This window comes from Budorcas taxicolor, chromosome 4 (genome assembly GCF_023091745.1).
Source record: "Budorcas taxicolor isolate Tak-1 chromosome 4, Takin1.1, whole genome shotgun sequence".
Taxonomy (NCBI): domain Eukaryota; kingdom Metazoa; phylum Chordata; class Mammalia; order Artiodactyla; family Bovidae; genus Budorcas; species Budorcas taxicolor.
Window position 1 is genome coordinate 37,591,744 of NC_068913.1, and position 20,171 is coordinate 37,611,914.

Genomic DNA, 20,171 nt, shown 5'->3' on the forward strand with positions numbered 1-20,171 from the left:
TTAAAATTCCTATACCTTTTCCCTCCTTTTTTACTTCCTTGTCCATCCTTGTAAACTTTGAAACTGCCATTAGAGATAAAGCAGAATATAGTCCAAAACATACGGACATTTAGACCGTCCCAGAAGAGACCCTCCAAGAAAAGTTTGATAAAAGGGCTGGACTTATTGGAAAGAAACTTTAGGTAGCCTGTGCATTATTTGTATTCACTTATTAATTCAGGTACCATTCAATCAGTAAATATTTATTGAGTTCCATGTGCATATAATTGACCTGGTCATACTTTGAGACAAAGAGACTCCTTAGATAACTTATAGTTCTTTGGGGAGATGTCATAAGGTACAAATCGTGATGTGGGAGTTTAGGGAAAAAAAAAAAGACCAGTCACCAGAGGCTGTATTATTCAGAGAAAATGTCATAGAAAGGAGGATCTTGAAAGTCTGAGTGTGAGAAGGGAGGAGTAGAAAATTGAGAGAAAGTCTGTTGAGTGACTCTGGTAACAGAGAATACAATCTGTAAATGTATATATTCCAGAGCTTTAGTTACTTTCCACTCTCAAGCTCTGCCTTCAGGTAGAAAATATATGCACACAAGCGCATGCACACACACAAACATACATGCAACTGGAGGAAGAATGGAAATGCCTTCCTGTCCTCACATTGTTAGTAACCACCCACCACTGAATAAACAACCCACATTTCATAGTTTGTAACTGGTGGTCTGGCAGAGTTTTCTTAATTTAAAAACAAAGCAATTGTTTATAATTTAAAATATCATTCTTCGGAAAAACAAGTTCTAGTCCAGAATAGGACATTTGTTTTCTTGTTCCAATGTGCAGGTGACTCACTGTAACAGCCTGTGTTTTATTTAGCAATCATTACTGTGTGTTGTGCATACATTTTATCACATGTGCATATGAGATTAGCAGGGACTGTCTTAGGTATGATGGATACGCTCAGGAGTAAAGAATCCTCCTGCCAATGCAGGAGATGTGGGTTCCATCCCTCAGTCAGGAAGATTCCCTAGAGAAGGAAATGGCAACCCACTCCAGTGTTCTTGCCTGGGAAATCCCATGGATAGAGGAGCCTGGCAGGGCCACAGTCCACAGGTCACAAAAGAATTGAAAACAGCTTAGCGACTAAATGACAACAAATGAACAAAAAAGAAAACAACCTGCACATTCAGGGATTTTAAATTTAAGTGTGTGTTAGGGGAGGGAGCGAGCAACAAACATAAAAACAAGTGAAATATATGCCATGTTATAAGGCCTAAGGCACTCACAATCTCTGTCTTCACTTCATCACATCCCCTTCTTGTTATGCTCCATTGTACGTTGCCTTTTCTAAGCAACATCACCACTCTAACTCAGTCCAGTTTTTGTCAAGATCACCAAGTGATTTCCTCCCTTGCCAAATCCAATGCACACTTTTTAGCACTCATTATTACTTACTCTCTAGCTCCCTTCTCCCTGAAACACTTTCTTCACTTGGCTTCCATGCAGTGGTGCAGTGATATGCTGGAGCCAGTTCTTATGGCCCCATGAGAGCTGATTGTTTATTATGTAGGAGATTTTTGAGCTGGTTTTAAACCATTGGTACCTTGAATCAGCCATGGTGGGAGTTCTTATACCAGAAAAATCAGCAAGCACTACAAATCAGGGCCTTGCATTTACAGAGATGGTCTCCCAGCACATGTATGCTTCATGGCACCACATGGAAAACTTCTGGTTTTTCTTTTACCATATAGGCTTCTCCTTCTGAGTGTTCTTAACTTTCCTTTTCATTCTACTGCCTAAACATTCCATCTCTGTCTATTCATTCCTTAACACCATCCATTTCAATACTATCAGAGGCTTTTTTTAAAAATTGAAGTATAGTTGATTTACAGTGTTGTGTTAGTTTCTGGTGTACAGCAAAGTGATTTAGTTATTTTGTTGTTGTTCAGTTACTAAGTTATGTCAGACTCTCTATGGCTCCATGGACTGTAGACTGCCAAGTTTCTCTGTCCATGAGATTTTCCAGGCAAGAACACTGGAGTGGGTTGCCATTGCCTTCTCCAGGGAACCTTCCCAACCCAGGGTCGAACCTGCATCTCCTGCATTGGCAGGCTGATTCTTGACTACCTGAGCCATCAGGGAAGCTGTATATATTTATTCTTCTTCATATTCTTTTCCATTATGGTTTAACAGGATATTGAGTATAGTTCCCTGTGAAATACAGTAGTTGTTGTTCAGTCACCCAGTCATGTCTGGATCTTTGTAGCCCCATAGACTGTGGCACTCCAGGTCTCCCAGTCCCTCACCATTTCCTGGAGTTTGCCCAAGTTCATGTCCAGTACATTGGTGATGCCATCAAGCTATCTCATCATCTCACGCCCTCTTCTCCTTCTGCCCTCAATCTTTCCCAGCATCAGGGACTTTTCCAGTGAGTCAGCTGTTCGCATCAAGTGACCAAAATACTGGAGCTTCAGCATCAGTTCCTCCAATTAAGGGTTGATTTCCCTTAAGATTGATTGGTTTGATCTCCTTGCAGTCCAAGAGACTCTCAGGAATCTTCTCCAGCACCACAGCTAGAAGACATCAATTCTCTCTGGTGCTCTGCCTTCTTTACGGTCCAGCTCTCACAACCTTATGTGACCACGGGGAAGACCATAGCCTTGACTATACAGACCTTTGTCAGCAGTATAACATTTCTGCTTTTCAACACACCGTCTAAGTTTGTCATAGCTTTCCTTCTGAGAAGCGATCATCTTCTATAGAGTAGAACCTTTTTTCCTTAATCCATTCTAATATATAATAGTTTGTATCCACTATTCCCACAACCTCAATCCATCACTTCCTTATCCCCTTCCCCCTTGGCAACCCTTAGTCTTTTTTCTGTGTGAGTGAATCTGTTTCATAGATAAGTTCATTTGTGTATTATTTTAAATTCCACATATAAGTGACATGTGGTATATGTCTTTTTCTTTCTGACCTACTTAGTATGATAATCTCTAGGATCATCCATGCAGCTGCATATGTCATTACTTCATTTCTGTTTATGGCTATGTACTAGTCTATTATATATACATATGTGTGCATGAACATTGTGAACATCTTCTTTACCCATTCATCTGTTGATGGACATTTAGGTTGCTTCCATGTCTTAACTGTTGTAAATATTGCTGCTGTAAACATTTGGAGTGTGTATGCGTGTGTGCTAAGTTGCTTCAGTCGTATCAGACTCTTTGGGTTGGACTGTAGCCCACCAGGCTCCTCTGTCCATGGGATTCTCCAAGCAAGAATACTGGAGTGGGTTGCCATGCCCTTCTCCAGGAGATTTTCCTGACCCATGGATTGAACCTGCGTCTCTTATGTTTTCTTCATTGGCAGGTGGGTTCTTTACCATTAGTGCCACCTGGGAAGCCCATGATCTTTTGAAATTAGTTTCTGAAAAGCACTAGTCTGGTTCCTATCTCAGCCCTGTCTGCATTTGTTTCCTCTGTACCTGAAGAAATCTTTACTTCAGGTGTCCACATGGCTCTATCCTCACATCATTTCATTCTGTGATTGAAATGTTAGTATCAGTGTTAATTTCTCAGAGACACCCTTTCTGACCAACCTACCTGAAATACCTTTTTTCCCTATGCCAGCAAATTTGGAAAACTCAGCAGTGGCCACAGGACTGGAAAAGGTCAGTTTTCATTCCAATCCCTAAGAAAGGCAATGCCAAAGAATGCTCAAACTACCACACAATTGCACTCATCTCACAAGCTAGTAAAGAAATGCTCAAAATTCTCCAAGCCAGGCTTCAGCAATATGTGAACCGTGAACTCCCTGATATTCAAGCTGGTTTTAGAAAAGGCAGAGGAACCAGAGATCAAATTGCCAACATCTGCTGGATCATGAAAAAAGCAAGAGAGTTCCACAAAAACATCTATTTCTGCTTTATTGACTATGCCAAAGCCTTTGATTGTGTGGATCACAATACACTGTGGAAAATTCTGAAAGAGATGGGAATACCAGACCACCTAACCTGCCTCTTGAGAAATCTGTATGCAGGCCAGGAAGCAACAGTTAGAATTGGACATGGAACAACAGACTGATTCCAAATAGGAAAAGGAGTACATCAAGGCTGTATATTGTCACCCTGCTTATTTAACTGATATGCAGACTACATCATGAGAAATGCTGGACTGGAAGAAACACAAGCTGGAATCAAGATTGCTGGGAGAAATATCAATAACCTCAGATATGATTATGGCGGAAAGTGAAGAGGAACTCAAAAGCCTCTTGATGAAAGAGGAGAGTGAAAAAGTTGGCTTAAAGCTCAACATTCAGAAAACGAAGATCATGGCATCCGGTCCCATCACTTCATGGGAAATAGATGGGGAAACAGGGGAAACAGTGTCAGACTTTATTTTGGGGGCCTCCAAAATCACTGCAGATGGTGACTGCAGCCATGAAATTAAAAGACGCTTACTCCTTGGAAGAAAAGTTATGACCAACCTGGATAGCATATTCAAAAGCAGAAACATTACTTTGCCGACTAAGGTCCGTCTAGTCAAGGCTATGGTTTTTCCAATAGTCATGTATGGACGTGAGAGTTAGACTGTGAAGAAGGTTGAGCGCCGAAGATTGATGCTTTTGAACTGTGGTGTTGGAGAAGACTCTTGAGAGTCCCTTGGACTGCAAGGAGATCCAACCAGTCCATTCTGAAGGAGATCAGCCCTGGGATTTCTTTGGAAGGAATGATGATAAAGCTGAAACTCCAGTACTTTGGCCACCTCATGCGAAGAGTTGACTCATTGGAAAAGACTCTGATGCTGGGAGGGATTGGGGGCAGGAGGAGAAGGGGACGACCCAGGATGAGATGGCTGGATGGCATCACAGACTCGATGGCCGTGAGTCTTAGTGAACTCTGGGAGTTGGTGATGGACAGGGAGGCCTGGCGTGCTGCAATTCATGGGGTTGCAAAGAGTTGGACATGACTGAGCAACTGAACTGAACTGAACTGATCCCTATTATTCCCTAATCTGCTATTTTTACTTCTACTGCGTAACACAGCCAGATACTATATTATCTATTCATTCACTTGATTACTTTGTCTCTGTCACTGGAATATATAAAGGTGGTGAATTTGCCTGCCATAATCACTAATATATTCCCTACATTGAAAGTAATGCCAGTGTGGTAGGCAAAAAATAATAAGTCTGCACCATACTTAGGTGAAGCGAGGGATATTCAGAGGGATAGCCCTTGAGCTGTTCCTTAAAGAAACACACTTTCCTAAGTAGATTAAGTAACAAGTATTAAAATCAGAAAGGACTCACATAGGTTTGGTTAAGTTCGTGACCGTCCCTATGTTATTCTACGGAGTTTGTGTTTACCCTGTAAGTGATAAAGAACTGTTTTATATTACTAAGAAAAGTTGTTTTTAAATAAAAGTAATTTATTTTGGTAGTTTGGTGATTGATTGGAATAGGAGAAGTCAGTGATAGAGAATCAATTGTGAAAATTAAAGTAGAATTTAAGACGGTATTTTCAAACTAAGGGTTTTCAATCTCAAAGAAGAGAAAGGGTCACATTTGAACAATTGTTTTAGGTAAAAAAGAGAGGAGACGAGTTACTTATAACCCACCATAAATATGCATTGCATTGACCTGGTAATCAAGTTTTGAATAACTGGCAAATAGATGTTTCCTTTCTTCCTTCTTTTGTTCATCAATTGTTATATTCTATGATATTGCACGGTTATTAATGATAGTGTTGAAACAATGTTAACTATTTATAATCTTGCTACACTGACATCAGTGACGTGTCCTAAGTGTATTATGAAGAAACATTCCAGATATTTCTCTATGAAAAAAAAGATTTTTTGCCTCCAATCTGAAAGATTAAAATATTCTTTAAAATTATTTTACACTTAAATGAAAGAGACATATTCTACTCTTTAAAAACATTATTGCATGCAAATTTTTTACCTTTAAAAATGGATAGTAATAAAACACTTTTGAAAGTGCTGCACTTAATATGCCAGCAAATGTGGAAAACTCAGCAGTGGCCATAGGACTGGAAAAGATCAGTTTTCATTCCAATCCCAAAGAAAGGCAATGCCAAAGAATGCTCAAACTACTACACAATTGCACTCATCTCACACGCTAGTAAAGTAATGCTCAAAATTCTCCAAGCCAACCTTCAGTAGTTCATAAACTGTGAAATTCCAGATGTTCAAGCTGGTTTTAGAAAAGGCAGAGAAACCAGAGATCAAATTGCCAACATCTGTTGGATCATCGAAAAAGCAATAGAGTTCCAGAAAAACATCTACTTCTGCTTTACTGACTATGCCAAAGCCTTTGACAGTGTGGACCACAACAAACTGTGGAAAATTCTGTAAGAGATGGGAATACCAGACCACCTGACCTGCCTCCTGGGAAATCTGTATGCAAGTCAGGAGCAACAGTTAGAACTGAACTTGGAACAACAGACTGGTTCCAAATAGGGAAAGGAGTACAACAAGGCTCTATACTGTCTCCCTGCTTATTTAACTTATATTCAGAGTACATCATGAGAAACTCTGGGCTGGATGAAGCACAAGCTGGAATCAAGATTGCTGGAAGAAATACCAATAACCTCAGATATGCAGATGACAGATATGGCAGAAAGTGAAGAAGAACTAAAGAGCCTCTTGATGAAAGTGAAAGAGGAGAGTGAAAAAGTTGGGTTAGAACTCAACATTCAGAAAACTAAGATCATGGCATCTGGTTCCATCCCTTCATGGCAAATAGATGGGGAAACAGTGAGAGACTTTATTTTTGGGGGCTCCAAAATCATTGCAGATGGTGACTGCAGCCATGAAATTAAAAGATGCTTGCTCCTTGAAAGAAAAATTATGACCAACCTAGACAGCATATTAAAAAGCAGAGACTTGACTTTGCCAAGAAAAGTCCATCTAGTCAAAGCTATGGTTTTTCCAGTAGTCATGTATGGATGTGAGAGTTGGACTGTAAAGACAGCTGAGTGCTGAAGAATTGATGCTTTTGAACACACACACACACATATATGTTTAAATTTACAAATAGAAAAATTTAAACTCAGAGATAAACATTATTGGAATATTCAGTAAATTAATTTGTAGTAAAACTGATGTGGTGATGACTGTGTCAAAGGGTCACTTTCTGCTGAATTGAAGATGGATTTCATATAATCAGCTCACTATTTCGCTTTTCCAGTTGATTTCACTAATTTAATGTTTACTTAATTGACTAGTTCTTTGGTTGAATCCATCTAATTGAATTTCTCCCAAGCCCTTGCCCTGTCACCTAACAATCAGCCTGCATCCTCCCTGCTTTGTTCATGAACTCCCTTTGCTCAAGAATACAGTCTCTGTTACTGTAAAATGATGCATTTCTTTCTTCTCTGTGATGGGCACTGGTGATCTTCCTGTGCATTAGGAATTTATTATCTGAAAATCGTGGCTATAATCTGTTGAATTGGCAGAGAGAGAGTGGATAGACTACAGATTTCAAGTAGAATTCATGCATTTTGATGGTTAGATAAGGTTAATTCATAATAGGGTCAGCATGCTTGACTTAATCTTTGCTGGTAAAACACAAATAAGTTCAAAAGAAGTTTTGAAAAGAAACCTAACTATTGGATGCATGTGCATTCATGCCATTTGCTGATAATTCAGGGTGCTTAGATTGAAGATTCACTTAGGTCCCTTAAGCCTTACTCTGGTTTATGCCTAAAATGCTAAGTGGGCCCATCTGCAGAATTGAGACATCTGAATATACGTTGAAAAAGTGCATGTTTGGGCCAGGCTGAGAAGCCATCATTTTTTATTTGATCAAATTTGATCTACAGATCTTAGATCACACATGGGACACAGCCTTTGGCTACTCTGGATGGAATGTATTTCAGATGGTGCAGTTAATTTACGAGAAGAAGGTGTCTGAGACACTGATCCTTTAGCCTCCCATTAACTGTCTTATTGCAGATGCATGTGGGGCTATAATATCCCTCTTTGAATAAAAGAGAACCTTTTGGGGGTAAATAATATCCTGATTCAGAGTATTAGAATATCCAATGTATTAGCATCATCATAGAATTTCATCAAGTATAGAGAAGTACACTTACTTTTCTGATACTGAAATGTCATATGGTCATAACATACGGTTTGTGGTCAGCCCTGTGGACCAGTTCATAATGAATTTCTCTTTAAAGGTAAAATAAATTGCTCTTGCAGAACTATCTACAAAATTGGTTCTATTTTCTACAAATTAAAAGGTTTAAAGTTAAAAGCTGTTGAAGTTTATTCAGTGCAACTCAAAGAGGCTCAATGTTAGTTATACCTTGTGAATTCTTATTTAAAAAAAGAAACTTCAAAAGTTAATATATGATGAAAGAATAAAAACTGAAATGCTAGGATAGAGTTTAAAAATCAATCTATTTGTATTTTACTCATAGGTAGCAAATACTATGCTATGAATTTCATTTCTCTTTAATAATGTATATGAATCTTTCCCTCATGGCATCTGTTCTAAATCAGTCTATTTTCCCATTGCTTTTAAAATCAGGTCAAGGTTAATCTCCTATTCCATGTTTGCTTTCCAGGCATTAGTGAAGCTGCTGATGAAAAGGTGATTTTTGGCATTGAATTTAATTCAACCTTTCTGGAATGTATACCCAAATCCCAGCAAGCATCTATTAAGTGGTATATCCAGCGGTCAGGAGATGAACATCGAGAGGAGGTAAGTTATAGTCATCAAAGAAAGATCACCTTGAGGGAAAGAGTATAAAACTTACATCAAATTTAGGTTGTGAGAGAAGATGTTCAACTTTTAGTGCCAAATGCAGTTCTTATCCCTACTTGATAATAAGGAAAGTAAAATTTTATACTCTGGTATCCAAGGTAACAATGCCTTTGAGAGACAAATAGCCCAATTTAATGCAAATGTGTTAATGAAATACATTTAGAAGCAGACAAATAAACAAATGTACATGATTCTTCCTCAACTTTTTGTTTTTCATAGATTCTTTATATTTTAGAACAATTCTCGATCAAAAATGAGACTTTCTCTCACAATAGCACAATGACTAAATTCTAACTCACATTGTATTCAGTTTAGACTAAAATGAAACATGTCAAATTTGTACAAAACTGGAAATATATATCATATCATATCGTCACATGAATAAGTTGTATAAGTATCTACCTTTTCACTCTAGTGTCTTAAAATTAAATCAACAGAGAGGGAAAAGTAAATATGGCTGCTCTACTTTTGACTTTTCCCTGTTTCAGTTTTTCTAACACATATATGTGTTTAAAACATATTACAAAGATTTTGTGAGATAGGTAAGTTATACATGTTACTGAATTTAATGAGATGAGTTTGGGTCGTCTGAGAAATTGTATATTAATATTATTTGAACATCGTGAAACAGGTTAAATGACAGAATATGAGAAACCAGTGATAATCTAGAATTCTAAAAGTACCAGTATTAAATTAAGGATAATGTAATTGTAATGGAATGAACACAGGGTCAGAATTAGATGAGTTGAGTAATGACTCTTTGGTAATATTACTGAAGTCCCATGGGCCAAAATTTTCTAAGGTAAATAAAAAACGCAAAAGTTCCTGTCAAAATAAAATGAAAAAAAAAAGCACATGAGAATGTGAATTTCAAAGCAGAGGATTACTCACAAGTGTAAAATAATTCATATAACATTGCAGGCACTCTCTGTCTGGAAGGATGTGTAAAATAGGAAGTAGCACTAATGATGTGTTCACCCTGACTGCTGAGGGTTTCTGAGCAGGTGGTGACTTCTTTAACACTCAGTTTCACTGCCATATAAGTAGGAGGACCAGATGTCCTCTAAAATATCAGGCTTCTTGTTAACTCTATAAACATTTAAATAGGATATGTAATCTGCCAAACATTACTGTGGAATTATGGTTCTCAACTTCAGGCCGTTTTGCTCCCAAAGTATTCATATTTTTGGTTGTTGTCACTGCATGAGGTGGGGATGCTACTGGCGACTACTAGGTAGAGGTCAAGGATGATGCTAATCTTGGTGCAGTGCTCAGTCCCTCACAATAAATAACCATCCAGCCCCACCCAAATATCAGTAGTGCTGAGGCTGAGAAACCTTGGAGTCAAAGAGCCGACTTTTATGGTATGGTCCACTGTTAAACTAAGAAGCTGTTATTCTCTTCATCTAAGAATAATTTCTCTATCAAAGTATTGACCCTTCATATATTTAATACTAAGGGAATAATTGTCTCATGTCCTTATGTCATAACTGTCCTTGTGTCAAATATGACAAACAATTGTCCTTATGTCAGATTCTCTAATAAAACTTGATTCTTGTTGTTACATCCAGAAGTTTTAACAATATGACACATCCATAGTTATACTAAGTGTTTAAGAGTCTCATTGTTTACCAATATATAGTAAAGTTTTATCTGATACAAAAATGATATAAATTCAAGATATAAAGCATTTATTATTTATCCATGAAATATTGGAAGGACATTAATCTGAATTTTTTAACATTCAGGTGTTCTTTTAGTTACATTATTTTATTTTTGAATATCTCAAATGACTATTTTTAATTTTAGTCAGTAATGTTTGATGATTTGTTTTCAGTTAAATATAAATTGTTAATAACAATTTTATTCCTCCATGACAGATTTAATCCAACTTTTAAAAAACGTTGAACTCTGCCTGGGGTGCCCTGCCAGTTTTAGATACATACATTTGCCTATGCATGTTTGCATTCATATAGTTTATGTTTCCAGAAAAAGCTGTGCATTACTTTAATACACATTTTAACAGTTTATCATACAATCATGGTGGTACCGAGCTCCATAAATTTCAATGGAGCAGAAATAATGTATTTATTGAATTATACTTAAAATATTTTAGCTGTAATGTTTAAACTGATATTTTCATCTGTCTTTGTAAATAGGCAGTTATTCACTGTCCAGGATATGCAATACTGCTTCCTGAGCTGAGGAAAGGGACAAAATCCAGACTAGATTTGAAGCATTTTTCCCAGCAGGATACCCTCTGCTCTTTACCAAGAAGGTCACAGTTTGAAATCTTTCCTCCACTCAAAAAAAAACAAAACAAAAACAAAGCCTGAGGGAAGGCCCAGGATCCCCTGTGGCACAGAGGCTGTCACCAGGTTATTCTCTGCCAGGAGGAGAACGTTTCCTTGCCGAGTTGTTTCACAGTTGGGTGCTGTTGGGAAGGTCATGAGTCAGTTGTCTGCTGACTTTCTTATAGAGCTGTTCTTGAAATTGATGATGTTTATGCTATAACCAGCAAGTTAATTGACAGTCCCCAAGCTTCTATTAAACTGTTGAGATCTGAATAAATAATACACCATTTGTGATAGTAATTTTTTCCGTGGATTTTTAAAATATTTTTAAAACACCTTCAAATGTTTGTATGTTTCTATCTGTAGGTCTTTATTTTTATTGCTTTTATCATAAAAGCAATATAAATGGTTTTGAAAATACAGTAACATATAAAAGACTATGAGATCACAAAGTGTAGATAATCACACATATATTTTGATCTCTATTTCAGGTTTTTTTCCTACTAACCATTACACTATCAGCTATTTCCCCTGCCATTCAATTGTAATACACAATTCCTGTCCCACACCCTTGCCAGCCTGATGCCACAATCATCCACTCACGTTCCATGTTTTATTTAAATAGCTTGTGTTACCTCTTGAAGTAATCAATTTTTCTTTAGCTAAATCTTTCTCTACTTGTTTGTTTTCTTAGGACAGATTCTTAAATGTAAAATAAGTGAGTTAAAGACTTTAATATTCTTACAGCTTTGGATAAACAACTGTATATTGCTAATTTCTCATCAAAATCACCATATTGGCAAACTGCCTTACCTATTACTTGCTTGGTTTATGTTGATACAGTCATTTAAAAACTTTAATAAACCCTTTATATATTTAAATAGTAACATTTAACATTATGCATAAGTAACTTTTTATTATGTTTTATATCTCTGAAATTCTTTTGTGTGTTCAAACCACACACATTTGGACACTTCTATTAATTTATATGATTTCTCTTTGTGCTTAGAAGTTCCTTCCCCAATAAAAACATGTACATATTTTCTCATCATCTTATGATTTTACTTTTACAATTGCAATTTTTTTGGGTTTTTTTGGTTTTTTTGGCCGTACTGCATGGCATGTAGGATCTCAGTTCCCCAACCAGGGATAAACCCGTGCCTCCTGAAATGGAAGCACAGAGTCTTAACTACTGGACTGTCATGGAAGTCCCTACAATTACAGTTTATATTTTATATTTACATTTACTCCAAGATATTAATCAAGAATGAGTTATGTATTCATTTGATTTTTTTCTCTTTTAAATAATGAGCCAGTTGCCTCAGCACTATTTTTAATAAGTCTTCGTCTATGTTTGTTGAAGGGAAATACTCTTGAAGCGTTAGTCACTTCGAAGACACATGCTTTAGCTATGAAAGACCTGACAGGTGAATTATCTGCAAAGGAATTACCATTAGGCTGCTATTATCAGAGAATCAAGTCCCTGACCTTTACCTGATGCTTAATACCTAACTGTCCTTTGTCCCATTCCATGTTTCTCTTTTCATTTTAAATGAATTGCCCTTCACTGAAGATGTACATTTAATAATGCCAAATATATTATCCTTGTTCACATTAGGCAAATGGATAGTCGACCCGAGTTCAAGCGTGGTTTTGATTTGTAAGGCTGAGCAGCTTTTACATATCACTAGAATGGAGAAAATTCTATGAGTTTAAATCAGTGGCCAGAGATTACATTATCTCTTTGTAGAGGAGCTGAATTTTCTAAATTGACTGTGCTGACATTTCACTGTCGAGATACAGTCTGCATAATGCATCCTATTTCAGCATGGAATGAAAGCATTACAGAGAATGAGAATGTGAAGGAGGCAAATGTTAATCAACCACTTAATTTCTGGGTCACAGATTTCTATCTCTAGATTACAAAAATCCTATGAAAATATATCAATTAAAAATGTTTTGTTAGAGATACCATTTCATTAAAGACATATTTTTGAAATTTTAGGAAGACAAAAAAAATCCCTTAAATTATCTCATAGAGTTTAGATAAATCCAAAAAGAAATTCATTAAGGCAAACTTTTTATCTGTAGGTCAAAAACCAAAGAAAATGTAAGCATTCCATCAAAGAAAGGAAAAGTGAAGGACCTCAGTGGGGTAATGAAATGCCAGGTGTTTATGAAACCCTGAATCCTGTAGGGACTGGAAAGGAGGGAAGGGGGCAAGACTTCAGAGTAAAATAACGTAAACAGGACATAAAACAAGAATAGCAAAAATAATGATGAAATGTTGTGTAATATGTGTGAAATCACAAAGTCATCATTCCTTCCTGTCAGAAGGTTGAAAAGAAAAATTAAAAGTATTGAGTCAGAGCTGTAACAATCTCTAAGAGTCACATTAAATGCAGTTTAGCAAGATAGGATGGATGGGACACATGTATACCTATGACCGATTTATATTGATGTATGGCAAAAACCATCATAATATTGTAAAGCAATTATCCTCCAGTTAAAACAGATAAATTAGAAAAAAAAATTAGCAAGAATACCAGCTAGAAAAGAAAATCCAAAGGTGAACTGTAACTGAAGTCATCCACTTTGATCATCTTGCTATTAATAATAGCCACAGGCCATTTTCCATTAAATCACAGAAGTAAAGCTTCAGAACATCACCTCTCTAGCAGTATAGCAGTAGTCTATGATGCTTCTAATAATACTTCACATTTAACCTTCAAAGAGCTTTACTTTTAACCACCCCCCCTCCCAAATACACCATATGCTGTGTCACCAACTTGATAAATGGGAGACCAATCAGGGAAGATAAATGAATAGTCATAGGAAGTAGAGCAGAAAGGAACCAGAACCTAGGCTATGGAGTCAGAATTTCAGTTTCTTGATCTAAGATGTATTTAAATTAAAAAATAATTCCTACAATTATTTAAAACAAAAAAAATATAGTACAATTAAATTTGAGATTATTATTTTTGTTTAATCTTTTAGAGCTCTACCAATTCAAATTCAACTTTTACCCTAGGCAGGAGGTTTCTATAGTTTCTAAGAATATTAATGAATTCAACATGAGTTTTATTACAGTAGCATTTTAAAATGTCTGGGCCTTTAGAATAAATCCATTAGAAAAAAAAAAGAAACTACACACCAACTCAACCAAATAGGCAAAGTAAGGGTAACAAGCAAACCCCTGATGGTGTGGATTCAGTGTAGAGCAAAGGCAGGGCTGGAGACCATTCAGCCTCATTAACCAGGGATCTGAGCTGTGACCTGCCTTTGGCCTCGTGTGGTACCCCGCCAGCTGCACTTCTCTGGCACAGAGGGTGGTTGGCCATATACTTGTGAGTTAACTGGGCTGGTAGCCAGAGATGTTTCTTTTCCTTTTCTCATATTTCCAGAATAGGGGGATTTTTTTCCTACATATTTTTCACATAAAAATGCAAAGTATAGTCCACCCACTGTGAATAAATTTAATTTAGCCATCTTTATGCCTCTTTGATTTCCATCAGCTCAAAGTCCACAATACAGGGGCAGATGTGTAAACTGGGAAATCTTCCAGACTTCTTTGTTGTTGTTATCTTTATTCTACTTAGTGCTGAGCCCACTCAACAATACTCCACATTAAACAGGGCTCTTGTGTTGGTAAACATGTCTCTAGTTTATTGAAGATAGGTTCACTATTCACACCAGACTGGGGGCCAGGCAAGCTTAAACATTTGAATTGTCTTTCTGTACTATTGCTTCAAAGAGCAAAGAGCATCACATTCCAGGGGAGTGTCTTTTTTGTTCATTGAGCTTTCTCACACTCAAAGTCACATCACAGTGTTATAGTATACTGAGGTATCAGAAGTATTTTCACAGATGACATAGTCTAAACTATCATACAGACACACAGTATCAAAATTCAATTCATAGTAAAAAGAGAAATTCAGCTTTAAATGTTTCTAACCTTCTGACTATATGGTCCTACTTAGTTACAGCTCTAACATCCCAAAGGCTGTGTCCTCCATGCCTTTCCACTTGACTTTTAACAAGTCACCACTTATAGTTTCCATATGCTATTCAGCTCATTTATTTGGCAGTATCTAGAAAAAAGAGTAAATTCCTTTCAGAATCATTCTCTTCTACATGATAGGTAGTAGTGTGCACTATAAGCTCTTTTTGTACAGAGTGACTGCCAATGTTACATTCTAGTTCTAAAATTCAGATACAAATCAGTGTTCTTAGAATACCAATTAGTATGTGGAATTTCTTGTAAAGATGGTCAGTTTATAGTTTCCAGGTTTACTTCATTTTCATGATTTTTTATTCCTATCTGTAGATTGGGAGGAAAAACTAATTATATTCCAAAGATTCAGTTAGATATGATCAGATGCAACTATACATTTCTGGGGGCAGCTACTTGAGTTGAATTTTTCACTCTCTTCCACGATGACTGACAGTATTATGCTTAACGACAGAGAGATGGGGACTAGATCTTTTAGATTCATCTCTGGCTCTCATTTATTACCTACCTTTTTTCAACTCTGCAGGTAAAACCTGATGAAAGGATCATCAAAACAGAATATGGGCTACTGATTCGAAGTCTGCAGAAGAAGGACTCTGGGCTGTATTACTGCAAAGCACAGGAGCACACTTTTACCCACACCATAGTGAAGCTGACTTTGAATATCATTGAGAATGAACAGATGGAAAACACCCAGAGGGCAGAGCATGAGGAGGGGCCGGTCAAGGATCTGTTGGCTGAGTCAAGGTTGAGATATAAAGACTACATCCAAATCCTTAGCAGTCCAAATTTCAGCCTAGACCAGTACTGCGAACAGATGTGGCACAGGGAGAAGCGGAGACAGCGGAACAAGGGCAGCCCAAAGTGGAAGCACATGCAGGAAATGAAGAAGAAACGAAATCGAAGACATCACAGAGACCTGGAAGAACTTCCTAGAGCTGTGGCCACATAGTTTTCTATTTAATTTAAAGAAAAGAACTCTTTACCTGCAAAAACACTGTTGTCTGTTTTATTCATCCTTACACTAACTCATAAGAGCTTTCCATGGAGTTTTGCTAAAGCACAAGAACAGTAATCTGAATAAGACTATATGGTGGATATGGCATTAGTAAGAGTGAATCATTCATCTGAACCAGTTTTCCAAGAACTAAAACTTATACCTGCAAAGTATCAGAATTATACTTTACACTTGTAAATATAAAACAGGGGCTTTACACTTGTAAATGTTTTATATTCTGATTTTTTGAATTTATTATGTAAATAACTGACATAAGAAAGCATCAGATTTGACATTGAAATAAGGTGCTTTATGTCCTTTGCATGGCCTTTAAGCATGGAGTTTACCATGCAGTTGTTGCTTTATGTTCTTATGAATGGATATGTCATTCCACTTTAGAACTGGCTGCCTGGTGGTAGAATTGGAGGGAAGATGCAAAATACAGCTCACAGTATCAACAGGAACTTTCCCAGTGAGCCATTTGCTCTTGGGTGTGTGGTTTGGAGATTTGGAGAGGTGCATTACTCCTTTCAGACCCCAGGGGTTACAATTTAGTGTCCTGCAGCATTGATTTACTGAAGGGCATAAATGTTCCTCCCAGAATTCCTTGTGACTTGTCAGGATAACAGGTTCACAGAGAGAACTTGGTGCTCAGTTATGTGTTTTTAGAATATATGCTGAGCTTTATAGGGACAGAATGCTTAATAAATATTTTAATAGGGTATGGGAAAGCATTTTAATAAAAGAAAACATCACTAAGTATACTGCATCCTAATGGGGGGGGGGGAGGGGCACGCAGATGGGATTTGTTAAGAGAAAGAAAGACAGCCATAAATTCTGGCTTTGGGGGAAACTCCCCATAAAAAGGAAGATCAATCACAAATACAGTGGATGAAAGGTAATGTGGCTTTATGCACTGGAGTATAAGTAGCTGCCAATTTGTAATTCATCTGTTTAAAAAAAAAGAAAAAAAACTCTAGATTGTAAGAAACTGCAAGCAAAAGCCTGAGGAAAAGTTACATTTTCCCAAGGATCATGGGAAGAAAGAACACAAATTTATATACAACCAATGGATTTCAGTGTGTACTGCCTCTCTTTCTTCTAAAAATTTCATCATACTCTATAAATTATTTCTATTTAGTGTCTTTATTCTCTCCTAAATAATGGATTATTAGATTTTATTTGAGTGAATAGGAAAAGACAATATATACATATATATATAGAGAGAATTAGATAGACAACAGTCGTGGGGAGTGGGAATACTATGTATTTGTTAAATAATGAAATGCAAAAATTTTTACAACGGAAAGGGTTAAATTAACTCTTTGACATCTTTTTCTTCACAAACTTTTTTGCATTTCTGAGATTATATGATGTATAATCTCATTGTTTTAGTAATTTAATAATAAATAAGTCTACTGCATGTAAAGAAAACAAACTCACATTAACATTTTTCACATTTTGTTAGTGCTTTCAAATGTTTCCAATTTGACCTTCCCTCTTAATATGTATGGTATGTTTCCTGCCTGTTTAAGAAGGACTCACCTTTCCTTCATACAATTCAAAACCCTTAGCCTTCTTCTGTTTTGCCTTTCACGCCCTTTTTAGTGTGAAATGAAAAATTAGTCACTTCCTCACACAGAAGGCAGCTTTTCAGAAAACTAAATAGCAGACATTGCTCGTTTCTCATGCATTGTACGTGTCTTGAAAGTAAAAGCCTCTGAGAAGGCAACATATTACAGAGTTCAGTATCATGTCTGTTCCTGGATTTATGCTCAAAACGTTCTATCTTACACTCATTGTACTTGAGTTGCTTACTTACTCAAAGAAGTCACACTGATCTATGATGTTAAGTCACCTTTTGATAGGATACTCATAAACATTTGTAGATGTTTTACTATAAGCAAAACTTAAGGAAGATGGTTTTTTTAAGTGAACCAGAACAAATCACTCTATTAAAAAGTAATCCATAAGAATAGTTCGAGCAAGATCAGACTGCTAACAAGAGTGTTTGAAACTATTGATTTGCTGGCTTAAAATCTTCCCAGAACTCATAATAAGCTCAAAGCATATGAGTATGTTTTTTAAAAAGATTTCCAAATATGTGTATATTAGACAGTAATGATCAAATTACAGATAGCTTTGAGAGAATTATATGAAACTCAAGTGTTAGGATTGACTTGTGAAAATAAATTTGGTTTTCATCAAAATATGAATGTCCAAGCCATTTTTTAATTAATTCTTTCTTAGTTATTCAGAAAAAAGGAATTTTAATGGACAGCTAAATTTTAATGGCTGCTTTGGATCTAAATCTATTAATTTATGATAATTACTTAAATATGTTTGAAATATTGTTAGTAAAAAAGTCATGTAATAAATAAAACTTTTATTGGCAAAGATTTATGTATATTTATATGAATAAGACATGTAAGCTGCTACATTTAATTGTTTAATCTTTTTTTGCCCAGAACACTTAGGGAAACAGTGTGAATATATTAAGTCTAGAGATAAGACACAGTGTATACTTCCTCACCACTGAAAGTTTTTACCAAGTTTTCTTTGAAATAATGAAAAATAAAATTATAGTTAATAGTTTCAAATTTGCTAAAAACTCAGCTTTTTACTGAGAGGTCTTAAAATGTCTGTGTTTAGCCTTAATTTTATGGGTTTTCCCCCATGTTTTGAATACATGTCTCTGACTGATATTCATCATTTGAATTTCATTCCAGCTAAATTTGAATTTCATGCTGCTGTATCCTAACTGTGCATTCATTTACATTCAATGTATTGGGAATTTTAAGTTTGTTTAGAAATTGATAGTCTAAATAATTAGTGTAGAACCTATTATTCCACAGAAAGCTCAAAACACCACGTTCACGTTATTTAAAAAAATTTTTTTGAAAATCAACCAAATTATTTAAGAAATGGAAAATAGAGAAAATTAGAAACGTGCAAAAGCCACAACAGTAGTGAAAGAATTATAACTCACACCATACCTCACAAATCCATTAGCTAAATACTACTTACCTACAATATGCTGCCTGCAAAATGGGTTTACTCTTGAATTGTTCTTTTGGTCTTTGTTTCAGTTCTTTATATGCTATTAACTTTTGTTTCTGCTGAATTGTATAAACTCAAGCAAAAAATACGTTTACAGTTGCCAGTGCCTGTTTTTCTACATTGTATTGAAAATTAAAATTTCAAGGACAATTAGCCTCCAGATGTCAACACAATGTTAAATTGAACAAGAGCATTAAACACTGATATTTTAAAACTTAAATATATCTCATGAAATATAAATAAAAGTGGAAATGAAAGCTGAAACAGCTTCCCTTTATAATTTGTCTTGGACAAAATGTTGGAATTCATTAGCCTTATTAGGAATGGAGAATTTAGAAAAAAGAAATATTTAAAATGTTTTTATAGAAATATTTTTCTCACAGTAAATGACAATATTTAAATAATTTAATTTGCATTTGAGGTTAAAAAAAGATCTAAAATTCCAAGATTGGACACATTGACAGTGCAAAGACAGGAACATATACATGACTTATACCTCTCATTTAAATATTTTGTCATATTAAAGTATTTATGGTATGTTTGAAATAGGTGATTTGGGGGGGAAGGGCAAAAAAATCTGTCAGTTAATTATGTAATTTAATTCTTAATAATTGTAAGTGGTTAGCAATCTACTTTGAATTTATAGTTTTGCTATTTTAAAAGAAACGTAGTCTTGTAATCTAAAATAATTGCAAGTTGCTAAATGTATATTTTGGTTGTATTATAATAAAATACAAACATTAGTGTTTTATGGTTATAAACAGAATGTTGGTTTGTGTGCAAGTTTTGTTTTCAGACCCTAAACATGATAACCAGATTTTACACATAGAATCACACTGACTCAAATACAAAGGAAAATATCTCCTAAAAATTTTTAGTAGATATATTTTACACTGTAAGTATGCAATAATTTCCCTTATGAAAAAAAATAATTTTCTCTTCCCAATCATTATAATTATATACTTAAGCTTTACTGTGATTTAATTTAGACTTGAGTAGACTGAATTAATTACTACT

The 20,171-nt window shown here is 35.7% G+C and overlaps 1 protein-coding gene across 1 annotated transcript in view; it reads left to right on the forward strand.

Annotated features, from left to right (window-relative positions):
* Positions 1–16,049, forward strand: part of SEMA3D (semaphorin 3D) — a 136,289-nt gene extending 120,240 nt beyond the window's left edge. The window contains exons 16-17 of the mRNA XM_052638848.1: positions 8,592–8,728; positions 15,624–16,049. Coding sequence (XP_052494808.1) covers positions 8,592–8,728; positions 15,624–16,049 — 563 coding nt within the window. The remainder of the gene's footprint in view (positions 1–8,591; positions 8,729–15,623) is intronic.
* Positions 16,050–20,171: the final 4,122 nt, after the last annotated feature.